Source organism: Pogona vitticeps, chromosome 15 (genome assembly GCF_051106095.1).
Source record: "Pogona vitticeps strain Pit_001003342236 chromosome 15, PviZW2.1, whole genome shotgun sequence".
NCBI lineage: Eukaryota > Metazoa > Chordata > Lepidosauria > Squamata > Agamidae > Pogona > Pogona vitticeps.
In genome coordinates this window covers 11,125,216-11,141,585 of record NC_135797.1, presented here as the reverse complement: position 1 = coordinate 11,141,585, position 16,370 = coordinate 11,125,216, and the positions used below count along the sequence as shown (strand labels likewise).

At 44.4% G+C, this 16,370-nt stretch overlaps 1 protein-coding gene across 2 annotated transcripts in view; it reads right to left on the bottom strand.

The window, feature by feature from the left end:
- Positions 1-4,693: 4,693 nt before the first annotated feature.
- FRMD8 (FERM domain containing 8) overlaps positions 4,694-16,370 on the bottom strand; it is a 30,823-nt gene continuing 19,146 nt past the window's right edge. For both annotated transcript variants that reach the window (XM_020802462.3, XM_072984455.2), the window contains 2 exons: positions 15,724-15,940; positions 4,694-15,130 (listed from right to left, as the gene is read on the bottom strand). In XM_020802462.3, coding sequence (XP_020658121.3) covers positions 15,012-15,130; positions 15,724-15,940 — 336 coding nt within the window. In that variant the 3' untranslated portion in view covers positions 4,694-15,011. The remainder of the gene's footprint in view (positions 15,131-15,723; positions 15,941-16,370) is intronic.

The window sequence follows — 16,370 nt, the reverse complement described above, 5'->3', positions numbered from 1 at the left end:
CCCATGGGCAATATTTCCCCTGGGGGAGTACCAGATCCCTATAGGGGAGACCACACCAGAGAAGTTAAGCTTCGGGGGGGCGGGTGTTGATCCAGGCCTGGATGCAGAGAGTGTTGTTCTCTCGGGGCCAGGAGGGGATAGAGAGAGCTTAAAAGACCCTGCCTTTATGGATCTAAAGAAAATTAATTCCCTCCTCTCTGTAAATGGTTTGGGCAGACCTGATTTTCAGTAAATGGGAGTCAATGCAAGAGTTCAATTCTGATCAGAAGCACAAAAACGCACAGCCCCTGAACCTGGTGACATCTAGTCTTTTAATGGCTGTAGGTTTGCCAGGCCGTAACCATGAGGTCAACGGGCAGGAAGGGAGGGAGGGAGGATTTCTCTGCCTTTTGTCCGATTAGGAAGCAGCTTCCAGCAAAGAGATGATGCACACAAAGGATGAGTCACTGGACCTAAAATGGCTTCTGCGGCAGTGGTGTGACTAAGTTGAGATCCCTGCCCACAGCAGGAAGCAGATCCTGCTGTGGCGGTTGGTGCAGGATCCCTCCCACTTCTGCTTTGAGGGAGGAGAGATTCCTTTTGCACCACGCTCCCCCCTGTCTTCTGGTGAGGAGTGTTAACATTTCATTTTCATTGAGTCTGTTTTAGGTCCACACGGGGCCACTGTGAGATATTTCTCCCCCGTGTGTGTGTGTGTGTTTGTGTTGATTGACTGATGGGTTGGTTGAATGTGATGCAAAGGACCGATGGCCCTGCGAGATGTTGGTGGACTAGCAATATTGGTGCAGCCAATATTGTCAATGACAGTAGCAGTCTGAACCCAGTAAGACCTGAAGTGCTTGCAGGTCCCCGACTCTTGTTTTATTCCATACCCAGTGTCTCTTCAAGGATTTCAGAAGGCATGAAGGATTCAGCCTCCTTCCCCTCACATTTCATCCTCAAAATGTTGGGACGTTGGGAGGTGATTCTGAAAGAGAGAACATCTGCCTGCACACTCAGCCTGGGGTATTCAGCAGTTCAATTGGGCTCTCCCCTCCCAATGTCTGAATCCCTCCAAATAAATTGGACTACGGTGTCCCTGTTGATGGGGATGATGGGAACGGCCATCCATGTCATCTGGAAGACATTCATTAGGTAGGGATGCAAATAACCCTTATAACATGCTGGTTCTCATTCACATTTCTATTCTCTCTCTCTCTCTCTCTCTCTGCAAACCTGGATAGAAGCACAAGTTTGGAGAGGAAAACAGTCTGAAATTTAACACCAGTGTCCCCACAGCAAAAGTGGGTGGGTGCGTCCCGTGCTGAGAATTTAGATTCCGTGGCTTAATTAGCAGAGGGCAGAATGTAAAAAAAAAAAGTCATACCCTTGTGAGGAGGGAATCAGAGAGGGACAATAAAACATTGCTCACTGGTAGTGACTGATCAACAGTATGATCATTAAGAACATTGTTTTTCTAAGACAAAGGTCATTTGGAGGTTGTGTCAGAGACAAGCTAAGGGCAGAAGTTGCAACCTCACAGCAGTGCAGAAGAAGTCAGGGTAGAAAACACACAAACTGCAATGAGAGCAGGATTTAAATACAAACCTCTTGCTATATAGATGTTCTAAGAATAACATCCTGCACGTTGGAGGCCATTCAGAGCTGGTCTGTGTTTTCTTTGGGGGGGCATCCTTTACATTTCAGGTCAAAACTCTCTCCTTCCATAGACAGTGTGAATTCTGTCTTACCTCTCTGATTTTTCACATCCAGAGAAGCAGGAGGTAGAAGTGGTTCCACTATGAACCTTGTTCTTCCTTTACTGCCACTGCTGCCTCCACTCCCATGCCAAAATGCTGCTCCCGTGGTAGAAATGTGATGTCGTAACTAAATATGTATGGAAGTGAGAGCTGGACCCTAAAGAAGGCTGACTGCTGAAGAATTGATGCTTTTGAACTGTGGTGCTGAAGGAGACTCTTGAGAGTCCCCTGGACTGCAAGGAGAACAAACCTCTCCATTCTGAAGGAAATCAACCCCGAGTGCTCTCTGGAAGTACAGATCCTGAAGCTGAGACTCCAGTACTTTGGCCATCTGATGAGAAGAGAAGACTCCCTGGAAAAGACCCTGATGTTGGGAAAGTGTGAGGGTAAGAGGAGAAGGGGACGACAGAGGACGGAAATGGCTGGACAGTGTCATCAAAGCGACCAACATGACTTTGACCCAACTCCGGGAGGCAGTGGAAGACAGGAGGGCCTGGCGTGCTCTGGTCCATGAGGTCACGAAGAGTAGTACACGACTAAACAACTAAACAACAACAAAACGAATATTCTACTACTGTATTTTTAAGAAGTTGATAGATTTCTTTTCCCTTAAATGTTTTTTTTTGTTTGGTTAGGCTCTACAATATTTTAAAAATTCCCTTTTTTGAAAAAGCACAGAGCAAGAACCTAAATTTAGACATAGCGGAAGTTTGCCACTACCTGTCCTGTTCTTCAGTCAGAAAATAATTGGGCCAAATCGATTTGGGCTAAACTCCATCTCGTATCCTTTATGTAATTATCAGTTCAGCGTTGTTTTCAAAATTAGAAGAGGCCTAATTTAGATTAGGGTTTGGGCAAAATAATCTTTAATCTCTTCCAGCACAGTCCAAATTCATCCTCATCTGTACTTGCTGTTTTCTTCCAGCTCTTACTGGTAACCAGAAACATTAGATCAGAATCAAGAGGGTGGGATACTTAAATAACAGTACTTTGTGTTTGAAGGTTATCTTTCAAAGAAATCTCAACAACAACAACAACTACAACAGCCCCTACATACAAACACATACAAGCTTTGTGTTTGTGTTTTGATGACACTAACCTTTTCCCACTTAATACAAACAAAGCCCTAGGAGAAAAGACTGAAAGAACTGGGCATGTTTAGCCTTGAGAAATGATGACTGAGGGGAGATAGGACAGCACTTGTCAAATACTTTAAAGTTAGTCATACAGAAGAGGAGCAGGATTTGTTCTGGTCATTCCAGAGTGCAGAACACATAATAATGGGTTCAAGTTACACGGAAGCCAGATTTAGACTAGATATCAGGAAAAATATCTTAACTGTTAGAGCAGTATGACAATGGAACCAATTACCTTGGAAGGTGGTGAGTGCTCCAATGTTGGGGGCGTTCAAGAGAAAATTGGATGTCCATGTGACAGATCTGTTTTTGTTAGGATTCCTTCCTTGAGCGGGAGGTTGACTCATTAGGCCCCTTCCAACTCCATTATTCTATGATTCAACAATGCTAGTGATGGGCAGTATTGTAATTCACAGTTGTTGTTTTTTTGTAAACAATGCTGTCTGTTGTACAACTTGAATGCTTAACTACATCATTCTGAGACAGGGAGAAAGATTTTGGGAATAAAGAGGGTGCAGAGCCAGACAGCTGATTTGGAATATCACAGTAAGGTAGCAAATTGTTAGGGTTTAATGCATCGCTGGGAGCCGAGGTTGTGGGGAGTGACAGATTAGGAGCCCTGGCTTCAGATCTCTGCAGTAGAATCTCACTATGTATGTTTACATGATAATGACAAAATCACTTTTTAAAATTTCTTACATACTTAGAAGTCCTTGTTAACGCTGGAAAAAGTTGGATGCACCTTGATGACACATATATATTCGTTATTGGTGGGGAAGTTGCTTGCATGATTTGATACCTTAGGTGCTAAAATAACAACACTGTGCGCTTTGCTGGGATTTGGTTAGCCAGCGGCTTGATTTGATATACCACTTCCTGTAGGAAGCCCACTTGAGCCATTGCTACGACCGACCTATTATTTCAACAACTTGAAGGCAATCAGGATAGCTAGGTTTATTATTATTATTAGATTAGATGCCAACAAGTTATTTGAAAGTTGATTCTCTGAATGCAAGTAGATAGTCCTTTTTCCACAGCAGTGAAAAACGTACCACCCGCCATCCATATTTCTCGGCACATTAAAAGTTGGAGCCTGTGTATGTAGTGTAGCTGGACTGGCACATGGGAAATCCAGGTTCTTTTAACTACTGATCTATTATAAAACCCACCGAGGGCCATTCATTCTGTCTTCGCCTGACCTACCTCTCAGGCCTGTTTTGAGGAAAGTGGTAAAGAGAGGAGTTGTGAACATCACCTTTAACTTATTAAAAGCAGGATGTGACTGTCATCGTAGGTGTTCCCAGCCCATCATCACCTCCTCTACAGTCATCCACTGCTGATACAAATTGCTAAGTAACACAGGATGGCATGTTTATGACTTAAGAGGATAAGAATATCCATTGCAGATGAGTTTAAAATTACCGCAGACTGCAGTGTCTTTAAATATCACAGTATCCATTTTAACACTAATTCTTTGATAAAAGTCATGGAAGAGTTTTGTCACTACTGGAAAAATGATCCTTCATTGATCAACAGTGTGCTATAAGACCACCCTCCTGGAAATATATGTTACGTTTGATGGAGCAACACTGAGTGGGAAATGTACACCATTTCCAGAAGATGAAAGCATTCCCTTTGGTGACCATCTAAATTAATTTTGATTCTACTTCTTAAGATAAGGCCAGTACTTGGAAGTAAGGATACCAAATGTTCACCGTCTACCAAATGTTGGGCGTAACATCTTAACACGTTCTGCTTTAAAACTGGAGAGGGGTGAATCCCACATACTGAAGTAATTAAAGCTCAGTCACGCTTCCGAATGGTTGATTATGAAATTTATTCTGGAACTAAAATAAAGGTTGTGAAAACTTTATTACTGTACATTTTTAATGAACAAGGAAAAAATAAATGAATGTGAGACGACCTACAATTAACAAAGGCACTTTACAACATGAGAAACAGTTTTTGGAGGAAGGTGTTTGAGTTGCAATTGAAAGATTAATGTTTTAACTTATAAAAAGTAATATTGTTAGATAGAACCAAATAAAGCCATTAAATTAAATAAAAGTATAATTCACGAGGCAGGTGACAGAAATCATGTTACTCTAATTTAGTGAGATAGCAGCCTCATAGATATTCCAATAAAAATGCATCTGAGCCCAGATCAGTCATCTGTCTTTAGCATTGCAGGAATTACTGAACGGTATGAAGCCTCTATCATGCATACCGTGGGAGCGAGTCAAACTTTATATTTAAACTTATGAAATCAGATTGGGTTGGCAAAACCAGGTAAACACGAAGCAGGTGATGCTGTGAACTATAAAACACATTCACATGGTATTCAATGAAACCACATCCCTCGTAAACATGTATAGGTTTGCAGGCATCCTCACCAGATGTTGCTGTCAATGTCCAGGTCACTGTATTTTTCCGTGTATAAGACGCCCCCATGTATAAGACACCCCCCCACTTTTCTAACCCAAAATTAAGAAATCTAAGTGGGGCTTAGCAAATGTAGGGTAAAAAGGATCAAAGCCCTGCAGGATCACTTTGATCCCTGCTTTCCTTTCTACTTGTTTTTTTCTGTCCCCAACTTATTTCCGTGTATAAGACGACCCTCAATTTTTAGTCTAAAGATTTTAGACAAAAGTATAGACTTATACATGGAAAAATACAGGTATCTCCTGAAACCAATGCCTCAGAGCTTAGCCACCTTTGATGGTTTGCAAGTCCCATCAAGCCATCATCAGCCAATACACTGCTGTTGAAACTAGTTACTAGAACACTACTTGGTTGGCTGTTCATTAATAAAGAATTCCAAGTGATATTCATATAGCCTATGAAAGCCGTTTGCTTCTTCGCAAATCCACTGACATTCCATTCCCAACCCTAGAACACAGTCACTGCCAAAAATATATATATCCTTACCACGTTCTTCTCCTATAAGAGTCGGAATACAAATGCTATTTAGGTCTGTTAACATTTGTCATCTGTTTTTTTTCCTACACAAAGGCAGATATGTGTATTTTCAACCTCCTTTCCCCTCAACCCACAAGCGGACAATACTGGAAATGCACGAACTGTCAAAACTGCTGACATATTTTAAGAGGACAATGTCAGTTTATTGTGTTCTCGAAGGCTTTCAACAATGTCAGTTAATCCACAGATTTAAGAATTAGTTTTGTGATCCAAATATAGTGCCTGTGTATTTTGCATATATGATAGAATGGTTATTTTTGTGTTTGTCCATGGAAACATTTAAATTGTCTGGGTTTTTTTTTTTTAAATTAAAATATTCTGATAGATCTACCTTTAATAGTTTGCTCAAGACAGTCTCCTTTACAGAGGCTTTTAAGGGCATCTTTGCACGAACCTATTTGTCTTGCATGTCCAATTATGGGTTGATGTTCTTGAGTCGTTTGCCTCATGGTGCTTGATTTGATTCAGGTACTTTTTATTATCATGGTTATTGTTTAATTTATTGTTATATTTTTGCTTTGACCTTATTTGATTGTTAACCACCCAGAATAGTCCTTTGCACTAATTGGGTGGTATATATAAATAAATAATAAATATAAAAGTCTAAGAAAGAAATTTAGGAAACCTACCCTTGATAAACAATAAAAGGTCTAGTTATCGCTTGCTGGAGATAAAGAGGAAGAAAATGAGGAAACGTACGAGGCTGATTTACTTATCCTTTATGACAAACCATTTTAAATACGGAGCTGACAATGCCCTTTAAAATATGATCAAACCCCTCTCAATACTAAATATACACTGAAAGCGAAACAGTACGGATCTTCTTTATGCAACTCTTCAGGTAGGAAATCTGGAGTCTGGCTCACCTCCCCAGTTCCCACCAGATCTAACAGCATGGCAAATAATTGTGGGTAATGGGAGTTGTAGTCCAACATATTGGTAGCCCAGTTTTCCCCACTGCCTGTAAGTATGCCTGATAAGGCAACTCAGCCCTTTAGACATCATCCAGACATCAATTGCAGCTGTTTCTTTGACTCTGCCTGCTGAGAGACCCCCTCCACGTTTAAAGCCAAATACTGCGCATGTTTGAGCAACTGCAGTCCTTCAGATGTTGCTGGATGGCAGATCCCATCAGCCGTATTTTATTTCAAGCGCATCGTTACTCAGCTTCAGTTAGGGGTTAAGGAGCTGCTGTCTAAAACATCTGGAAGACCACCTCGGTATTTAGGGGGAGGCACCACTGCAATTAGCAGGGTATTCAGTGTAAGTATATTTGAGATTGTAACCCAGCTTCCCTTAAAATAAAGAATTTTATTCTTCAGATCCTGCCACCTTAAAATACATTATGGATACATTTCTTTCTTTCTTTCTTTCTTTCTTTCTTTCTTTCTTTCTTTCTTTCTTTCTTTCTTTCTTTCTTTCTTTCTTTCTTTCTTTCTTTCCACATTCCAGAGCATCGTTTGCATCATTTTACATCAAGCAAACCAGCCCCTTGCCCCAATTAGCCACAACATCAGAGACCCCTTACTTGTCATGAAAGAAAATGGTAAATCTTTTTCCTTAGGGGAATAAAAATGAACACACAAAGCAGAGTTCCAGTATTAGTATGTTCGGGTTTCCACATTCTCCCCCTGCTTAATAAGGCACAAGAATTGGAAGTCTCTACAAATAAAAAAGGTATTTGGCAAGAAAAAACACTCTTCTCACCATTCCCTTTAGAAGCGATTAAATACAGTTTTACGTTGCAGCATCAGGATGAAAAAGTATGTCCTTCCAAAAGAAAAAAACTCATCCTGGCTTTGCATGAAGAGAAGGAACCAAGAAGAGTGAGTCCCCACCTTTCACGAAGCCGTCTCAGATGAAAAGTTAATGTGGAATAACCCCTTTCTCCTAGTTCTGACTCTCTTTTTTTTAAACTCATCATGGCTGTGAGCTTCTCATAGCATTCTGCACTGCCGGAGAAAGATGCAGAAAATCAGGATGAGGCTGTAAGCCATTCCTCTGACCACTGTTAAAAGTGCAAAAAAAATTTGCAATCTGTAGGCGGTTTCCCCCCCCCTTCCCCAAAATGGTGCTGAAACATGGAAACTTAGAAACAAAATAAATGTCAGCCTAGGATGGAGAAAAGCTACAGCTCTGATTCCTGCTCTCCTGCATGCTCTTTTTTTATTTCTTTCTGACCCTCCAAAAATCTCTTTAGGGTTTTGCACTGGGCGAGCCAATCTGATCTCTTACGGTCTTGATCTGGTCACCTTGAGAGAAACCAACGAGAGAAACCTCAGTGGCCCCTGCTTCCTCCAGCCGACTTTTTTCTAAGATCGGGTGAAGAATTCACCTGGAAGAGAAAGCTAACAAAATGCTGATCGTTGGTTCCCACCCACCAGCCTAGTGGAGGATCATCCGGTCTGCCCTTGCCAACAATACCCCACCTGGCCCCAAAATACTAGGTCAGTGCACGGTGCTGTATTGAGAAGATCCTCTTGGTATTAAAGATGGCACCGAGAAGGCTCAGCGGGGAGGGGGGGGTCACCAGCCCCACAACCTTTTGCAAACACCCCCAGCACCACCTCGCCCCCCCCTCGCATAAAACTTGTTTTTCTCATAGGATCCCACCGGAGTTTAAAAGATGCTACCTTTGGATCCAGGAACCTTACCTCTGGAGAGCAAGAGAACGGTGTGGGTTGACTCACTCTCTGACCCCTGGAAAAGAAAACCGCAGAAGATTTTGCACACAAACCTTCTCCACCCCCCCCAACACACACACACGCTCAACGCAACCCTGAACCCCACCACTGGGAAATCTTACATAGGAGGAGACCAGCCACCCTCCCTCTTTAAGCCCTCCCCTTATTCCTCCCATCATTTCAACAAATGCCTACTGGCCAGCACCCATTCCGCCGAGAAAGGCCTACACGACATTGCAGGGGAGGATTTTCTCCTAAGCATCCCTACTTGAAGGGGGGGGGGAACAGCCTTCAAGGACCCCTGTGCTCTCTAGTAATGCATTCCCTCTTCCTACTTCCCCCGCTTAGCATCTTTTTAAAAATCTGCCTCCCCCCACATCATCTCCACTGCATTCCTGTTCTGGACCACTAAAAATGCCCTGGTTACCAACAGGGCCATCAACGGCCTCTGCCTGCCTGCTTTCTGAGAGCATCCGCTGCCTCCTGCACTTTATAAAGCCTGTGGCGAGGCTGAGCACCGCCGAGCCAAGGACCCCGTCGGAAGGATTCCTCCACCCCATTGAAGCCGAGATGGAGAGAAAAAAAAGTCCCCATCATGTATTTTCAGTTCCCCCGCAGCCCCTGTCACTCCACTGGTTTGGTGTGCGAACCACAGTACATTTTGTAATGTTTAAACTGGGCACTAATGTAAACCCTTTTTATTTCCTTGTATTTTTTTTTTTCAGTGGTATTTTGGGAAGATGCTGGCAGCTGCATTGTCCCTCTACCCTCTTTGGCTTCAAAAGATATAAACAAGATGTCTAGGGAATGCTTGGTGCTTTTCAGAAGTGAACAGCAGTCCATGAAAATTCTCGTGCTGCAATACATTTCGGATTAAGCCGGCGACTCGTTTTTCAAATGGGGGAAAAATGGGGGGTGGGGGGAGAGAGAAGTCGCAGCGGTTTTCATTTCAGGTGAAACGTTCAAAGCTGCTTAAATGATTTCAGGCTATAAATGCAGTCCCGCTTTTAACACCATAGACGGTTGACTCGGGGAAATGATAAATGGACACAAGTAAGAGAAATGCCATTGATTTCAGTGGGTTTGCTCTACTTTGGGCTAAAATGACGTACATTTATTGCAAAACCTTCTGGGGGTTCTTGTCAGTGATGAAAACTGGTTTAATAATGCTTTTATAAACTAAGTTAGTGGAAAAAGAAGCTTGTTCCTCCCCTGACGTACGTACTGTCTTCATAATCCAAAATGTTTTCTGGTAGTACCGTTTACATGCAATATTTTGTCTTATTTCAGAGCATGGTTCTCATTCTGCAGCCGAGATGTAAACCGAAGCCGCTTAACACTTTCAATCTGGAGTTTTCCGATTGATAGACGTCAAGTGACACTGGAAGATCTGCTTGAGAGGCGAAGATGCATTTCCTGCCTGGACACTTAAGGGCTGATATATAGATTCGGATTTTGTGTAGATGAGCAGCTGCTCCCTGTCGATCCGGCTTCTCTCCCCTGTAAACACGCCGCCGACTGCGTTGCAATCCAGGACAGCTGCCAAAGGCCGGGCAGGAATTTTCCATGGCCTCTCGCTGAATAACAGACCTTCCCATCCCCGTGGTGACATCACCCAACTGAGATGATCCACCATCTCAGAATTATTCTAAAAGCCCCAAGTGGAATTAACGAAATTAGAAAGACAAGACGAGGAAACCACGGGAGAGATTTTTGAGTGTTCTGGACCTGCAATTTCCCAATTTCCTTTCCTTTGGGCTTCCAGTCCTGGTATAATCTCCATACTCACATATAGACACACAGGCTAACCCATCCATCTTCTTAACCTTCGTTCACGGACCATCCAATTTTGGTACAACTATGCAGAGGAAGGGTTTGTTGGTGCTTTGGCGTGATGGGTTGTCTTTGCGTGCAGCTGCTTTCGTTTGTCTCTAGAGGAAATCCCGCAACACAGGAGCAGTTTTAATTTTTTTTATTGGGAGCAGGTCTTTTGTCAGTTTAATGGATCTTAATGACCCATGCAAAACCAAGATCCTCCGGAATAAATTTGCAGAATTACAGGGATAAAACATGACTGGGAAGATGTGGCACATGTGTGTCTAATGCTAGATAGCTCAGTGATTAGGTCTTTGGCTGTGGAGCCAGAGGTTGGGAGTTCAATTCCCCCCACTGGGCCTTGTTGTCAGAGGCTAGACTCAATGATCCAGAGGGATCCTATGCAACTTTTCCAGCAAGTCTTGGCTTCTCACATCTAAAGTACAATAGTCTTTCTGTGGTCAATTCAAGCTTGATTTGACCCACTTAATCGTCTTTCTGGTGGTCATAACATCCATATGGAAATCTACAACAACAGTGACATTTCTATGGCCGAATTAAACCTCACACATACATTACAAAGCTGTGTGTGTGTGTGTGTGTGTGTGTTTTTAAAAAAGGAAACAGTGAGTGGAGGAAGTCCCCTATTCAGGAATAGCAATGATAAATAATAACACCATATTCCCAGATAGTGGTGAATCCTCACAATACCTGGGACAGAAATGAGTATTCCCAGGAACAGTGTATTGTTATAGAGCAAAATATTTGAGAGTGGTTTGCTCTGAAATGAGCAACTAAGAGCCATTCACTTTACAAAAGACGTGCCACTCCTTTGTTGACGTCGGCCGATCCAGCCGCCTGCGTTTTGGACTCCCTATATCCAGTCTTTGGGGGCGACTCTTGTGATGAGCAGCCGTACTTGAAAATTTTCCACTAAACCACATGCCGCTGCTTTACAGCCGAAGATGTCCTCAGAATGGTGTAAATGCTAATAAAAATTAAGACTCTGCAGTCCTCAGACTTGCAGTCTAAAAAAAAAAAAATAAGAGCACAAGACAAAGAAATGGGGAAGAGAAAATAAAAGCCAAAAATGATTTGTATGGTGGGCTCAAAGGCAGTGTTTATGGCTTTCTTTCTCGCTCCTTTTCCCTTTACAACAACACAGTAAGGTAGGCCATGTTAAAAAAAATAGAGCCAGAGAATGAGAGTAAAAGAAACTAGTTCAAGGTCTTGCGGTCAGTTTTCATGGCCACTGGGGGGACTTGAACCGGGTTCTAGAAGGTCCCGCTCCAACCCACACAGTGAGCAAGAGTGCGCTGCACGCAAGCTGTAATGCTTTCTACAGGTTTCATTTCTGTGCTGCTTTTCTCCAGCAATCCGGGATGTCTGCCTTTGTTTTCTAGCATGAAAACTAGTTTGACCCAAAACTGGCTAATTAGAACACTCAGGTTTCTTGTGAAGCAGAGAACAAAAGGAAGGGCTTGCCAGCTCTTATTCACCAGCTGGAGATGTTTTATTGTAAAGGGTGTGGTACCCGGTCAAATATACCATCTGCAGGAAGAAGGAAAAGCAGCTGACGAAGTGGATTTGCAACGCCCCCTTGTGGGCTCAGAATACCAACAGCAACAATCAATATCAGACGAAGACAAAATCATAATACAGTGGTGCCTCGCTTAGCAACGTTAATCCATTCCGGAAAAAACATCGCCAAGCGCTTTAATCGCTAAGCGATTTTTAAAAGCCCATAGAAACACATTAAAACTTGTTTAATGCGTTCCTATGGGCTTTAAAACTAACCTTATGCGAAGATCCTCAATTGCGGCGGCCAATTCCGGTGCCTCTAAAGCGAGGCAACACAGCGGGTGGCCATTTTGTTTTCCGGTGGCCATTTTGAAACTGCCGATCAGCTGGCCGAAAATGGGGGCTTTGCGGTGATCACTTCCCTGTGATCATCACAAAGCGATTTTTCCCCATAGGGGCCATCGCTAAGCAATCGCTCTGGCAATGGCCAAAACCCCATCGTTAAGTGATTTCATCGCTCAATGGAGCAATCGCTAAGCGAGGCACCACTGTAATCATAAAAACTTTAAAGGCAGGGATCTTGGAAAGACATTGGCACCAAGTCTGAGTTTTCGGTACTGTCCCAAGCCCCATGTCCGAGACCCTGTTAAAGACAATCTTTTTATTTTTCCTCAGAAAAAGGGGAGACAGAGGGTCCATTTTGAGCCGAGAATCGAATCTGAGTCACTGGGGGGAAGAAACTGAGTCAAGTCACAGGTGCGATTTACAGACTGCTTTATTTTAATGTGAACTTTCATGGATAATACCCACTTCCTCAGACATGAGGGTGAGGTTCTTAAACAGCAGTGAGAATATTTTTTTAGTGAAGCACGAGGCCCAAAGCAGCAACCCAGGTTTTTCTAAACCCTCTCCTGGTACCCAGTTCAAAATATGGGAAAAGTGAGATGCCCTTTTCGCTATAGCGATTCGCAAAACAGTGGTTCCTATGGGGGAATTTCGCTGGACAATGTTTGGCCCCTGCTTTGCAAACCGATTTTCGCTAGACCACAATTTGCTTTTCGCTAGACAATGATTTCACTAGACAGCGATTTCAGTGGAACGGATTATCATCGTCTAGCGAGGCACCACTGTAGTTTGAATTATGGTGCTGGATTGACTGCCAGAAAGACAAACCAGTGGGTCCCAGATCAAATCAAGTCTGAACTATCTCTGGAAGCAAAAAATGTTGAATCTGAGGCGCTCCTACTCCGGGCACATCATGAAAAGTCAGGATTCTCTGGAAAAGGCAATAATGATAGAAAAGGTAGAAGAAAGCAGGAAAAGTGGAAGACTGAAAAAACCCACACACAAAAAAGAAAAGAAAAACAGTTTGCAAGACTTGAGTAGGGCTGACGAGGAGAGGAGATTTTGGGGATCTTAATAAGGTGGATCCTAATTTGGAGGCCCACAACAACAACAACAACAAATTGGTCGAATCCATTATCTTTATTCCAGTAAACGATGCAAATTACTAAGTGCGCATGTATATACAAATTCTTGGGGGAAAAATTAGTAAAAGATCGATGGCATAGTGTTACTTTGGAGTAAAACCAAGAACTGGCACTTTCTGAAACAATCATGTGACAAACAGGTGTATTGGTATGCAAAATTCATCTTGCAGCTTAAAAAAAAACACCAAACCTATCCGTGGCCACCCTATGAGGAACGGTGTTATATCCAAAGGATGCTCTAGTGAGGTTGACAGATGATGAGGCTTGAAGGGAGCTGCAAAACAGCATGGTAAAATCATCACGTCTGAAGCTCTTCCAACTCAGGAAAGGGACTGAGGAAAGGAGAAGAAAAACGGCTAGCCGTGAAGACAACCTGAGAGATCCGGAAGGAAATGTTAGGGCTTTCCTACATCAGAAAGAGAGCCTCCTCTTTAGACAATTAATGCAGAGACTTAAAAAGGAAAAAAAAGAGCTCGTAAACACCAAAGCACAGTTCAAAGTATGCCAGGGCGCTCTCTCTCTTTGGCCGTTTTGGAAAAAAGTTAATCTGAACGCATGGGAAAGAGGGGGGGAGAGGCGAGTTTTCCTCCTCCTTCGAATTCTTCTAAATTGTGCCCCACATGGAGAATGTCCCTCCAAAGGGCAGACAGCCCCCCCCCGGATGGAAGGGCCCCAGGGTGGGGGTGGGGATCCCAGTGGTTTGGTGAGGCTCCGTAGGTAGAGGACCCCCCCCCCCCCTTTCACACATTTGGATAACCACGCTGGAAGGGACCAGCCTTCTCCTGAACCCAGACTATCCCTTTTCTGAATGCCCAAAGAGATTACAAAGTCCTCCTTCGCCCCACTCCAAACATCCAAAGAAACCCATTTAAACCTGCTTCCAAGTCACGTTTTAGCGTAACCCCTTCCACCCTTATTAAAGTGTGTGTTTTTAAGCCAGTAGAAATGACGACAGCTCAACCCAATGCCCCTTTTCAATATGAACTCTGCTAGGTTCCTAAGTCATCCAACGGTGTGAAAATATATTATATCCCCCCCCCCCGCCTTTCAGTGATATGATATAAAAATGACCAGAGGAGTGATTTGACAAAAATTGACTTAAGGAAGCCACTGCCATGGTGCGAAAGCAAAGCAAACATTCAATGCAGAGGGCCAAGAATAGGTAAAAAGCTCAGTTATTCCCCTTCCAAATCGGCCAGTGGAGGATTCCGCCCGGACTGCTCTGTTTGATTCTGTTCCAAGTGAAAAATCTTGCTGGATGAGGCCGAAGGGACAGGATTTGGGGCAGCCCATGGAGACAGAAGAGGGAACGTTGATCCCCAAAAAAGAACGCAAAGCTTCCAGGTGCTGCTGATGTACCGATGGGGTCTCCACTGCATGCTGGGAACAGAAACAGGGTAGTGACGAAGGAAGAGACCCCTAGAGTAGAAAACAAGGCATTTTAAGGGTTGCCCAAACCTGAAACAAACCGATGAGATACAAGCTGGACAGAAGTCAAAGAGAATCAACGTGGCATCTTTTGAGACGATGGGAGACAGGCAGGAGGTGAGGTGGCGTTTTACTCCGGAAGAGACAACGTTGACACAATGATGAGTTTGTTTCCCATCCCAAGCTGAGGTCAGCTGGTCGCTTCGTCGCCAAGAGGAATCACCCTTGTTCCAGGTTCTCCGCAGCCCGCACGGCCGCGTAGGAGGTGGGGACGTTTGACAGCTGGCGGCCGAAGAAAGAGGCCGTCCGCCGCGGCTTCACCCTCTTGATCTCTTTTCCTGGAATGGAGGAACGCAAAGAACAGGAAGTTAAAAGACCAGCCGAAACCATTCTGAGCAACGACGATAAAGAGAGCAGGGCTCCGCACCCGCATTCAGGCGACTCCTTCCTAAAAAAAAAAAAACCGCTCTGCCGGATTTCTCTTGTCCAACAACCTGTTTCCCCCACCAGCACAACCCCTGTCTCCTGTTTGCCTTGTCCTCAACGTCGGAGGTAGACTGTTCCTATACGGGGAGGCCAGCTGGTTTGGGGGTTGCAATCTCTCTGCAGGCGACATGATGTTCAGGGTCACTGGCAGGGATGTTGACAAATCTGAGCCCCACATTCGAGTGTCAGTCTTGAGTTGCTTGCCTCCCTCCCGGGGGGGGGGCTGCATGCGCAAATACAGCAAGCCCGGAAGGGAAGCTGGGTTCTAGACCATGTGCTGGGTGGGAAAAGAGGGACAGAACCCCTCAAAAAGTCCCAAAGACTGACCAGGCTGAGCTTAAATCAGCTTCACCGCCCCACCCATCATGCGGCTTGCATTCTGGTGACACCGTAAGGGAGGACAGCCGTATCTCTCCCCCCCCCCAAATCCACCTGTGCTGCTTACCCTCCTCCACGTAGTCGATGGTGGAAAGATGCTGGATGCGGCTGCAGAGCACGCTCTCCTGGCGCTGCAGTTTGGGGTATCGCCGGTGGGGCTCTGGGGGAGCCGTCTGGGGTTCAGAGGAGGGCGCCGACCTGGCAGCAGCGCCGTCCTGATCCATCTCCTCGGCCGCTGCATTCAGCTCAACGCAGTACTCGATCAGACCGCTCATGAGTTCAGCCTGGTAAAGGAGGGAAAAGCCGCAAAGGACATTTAAAAAAAAACTATCCAGTTGGCTTCCTTCCTCATATACTTGGACAACAACGCCCATCGCCGTGGACTACGCTGGGTGGGGATAATGGGAGCTGTAGTCGAACATATCTGGAGGGCTGGAGAGTGGACAACACGGCCATCACCTTCTCATAGAGCACCTCCTCCCCAGTGTCAACCAGAGCCTAGGACATCCCATAATTCCCCTTTCTCAACCCTCGAGAAAAATCAAGGCAGCGACCAGGAGCCAAGTATAAACCGGGGAGAAATTAAGCTATTTGTATACCTGTCGGTACTGAATTTCCGTCAACCGTTCAGTTTGAGAGCTTTGATTAATCGTTTAAGAACTGCCTGGCGGTTAATGGTCTGACGGTGGAACGGTCTAATGCGGGACTCTCTTT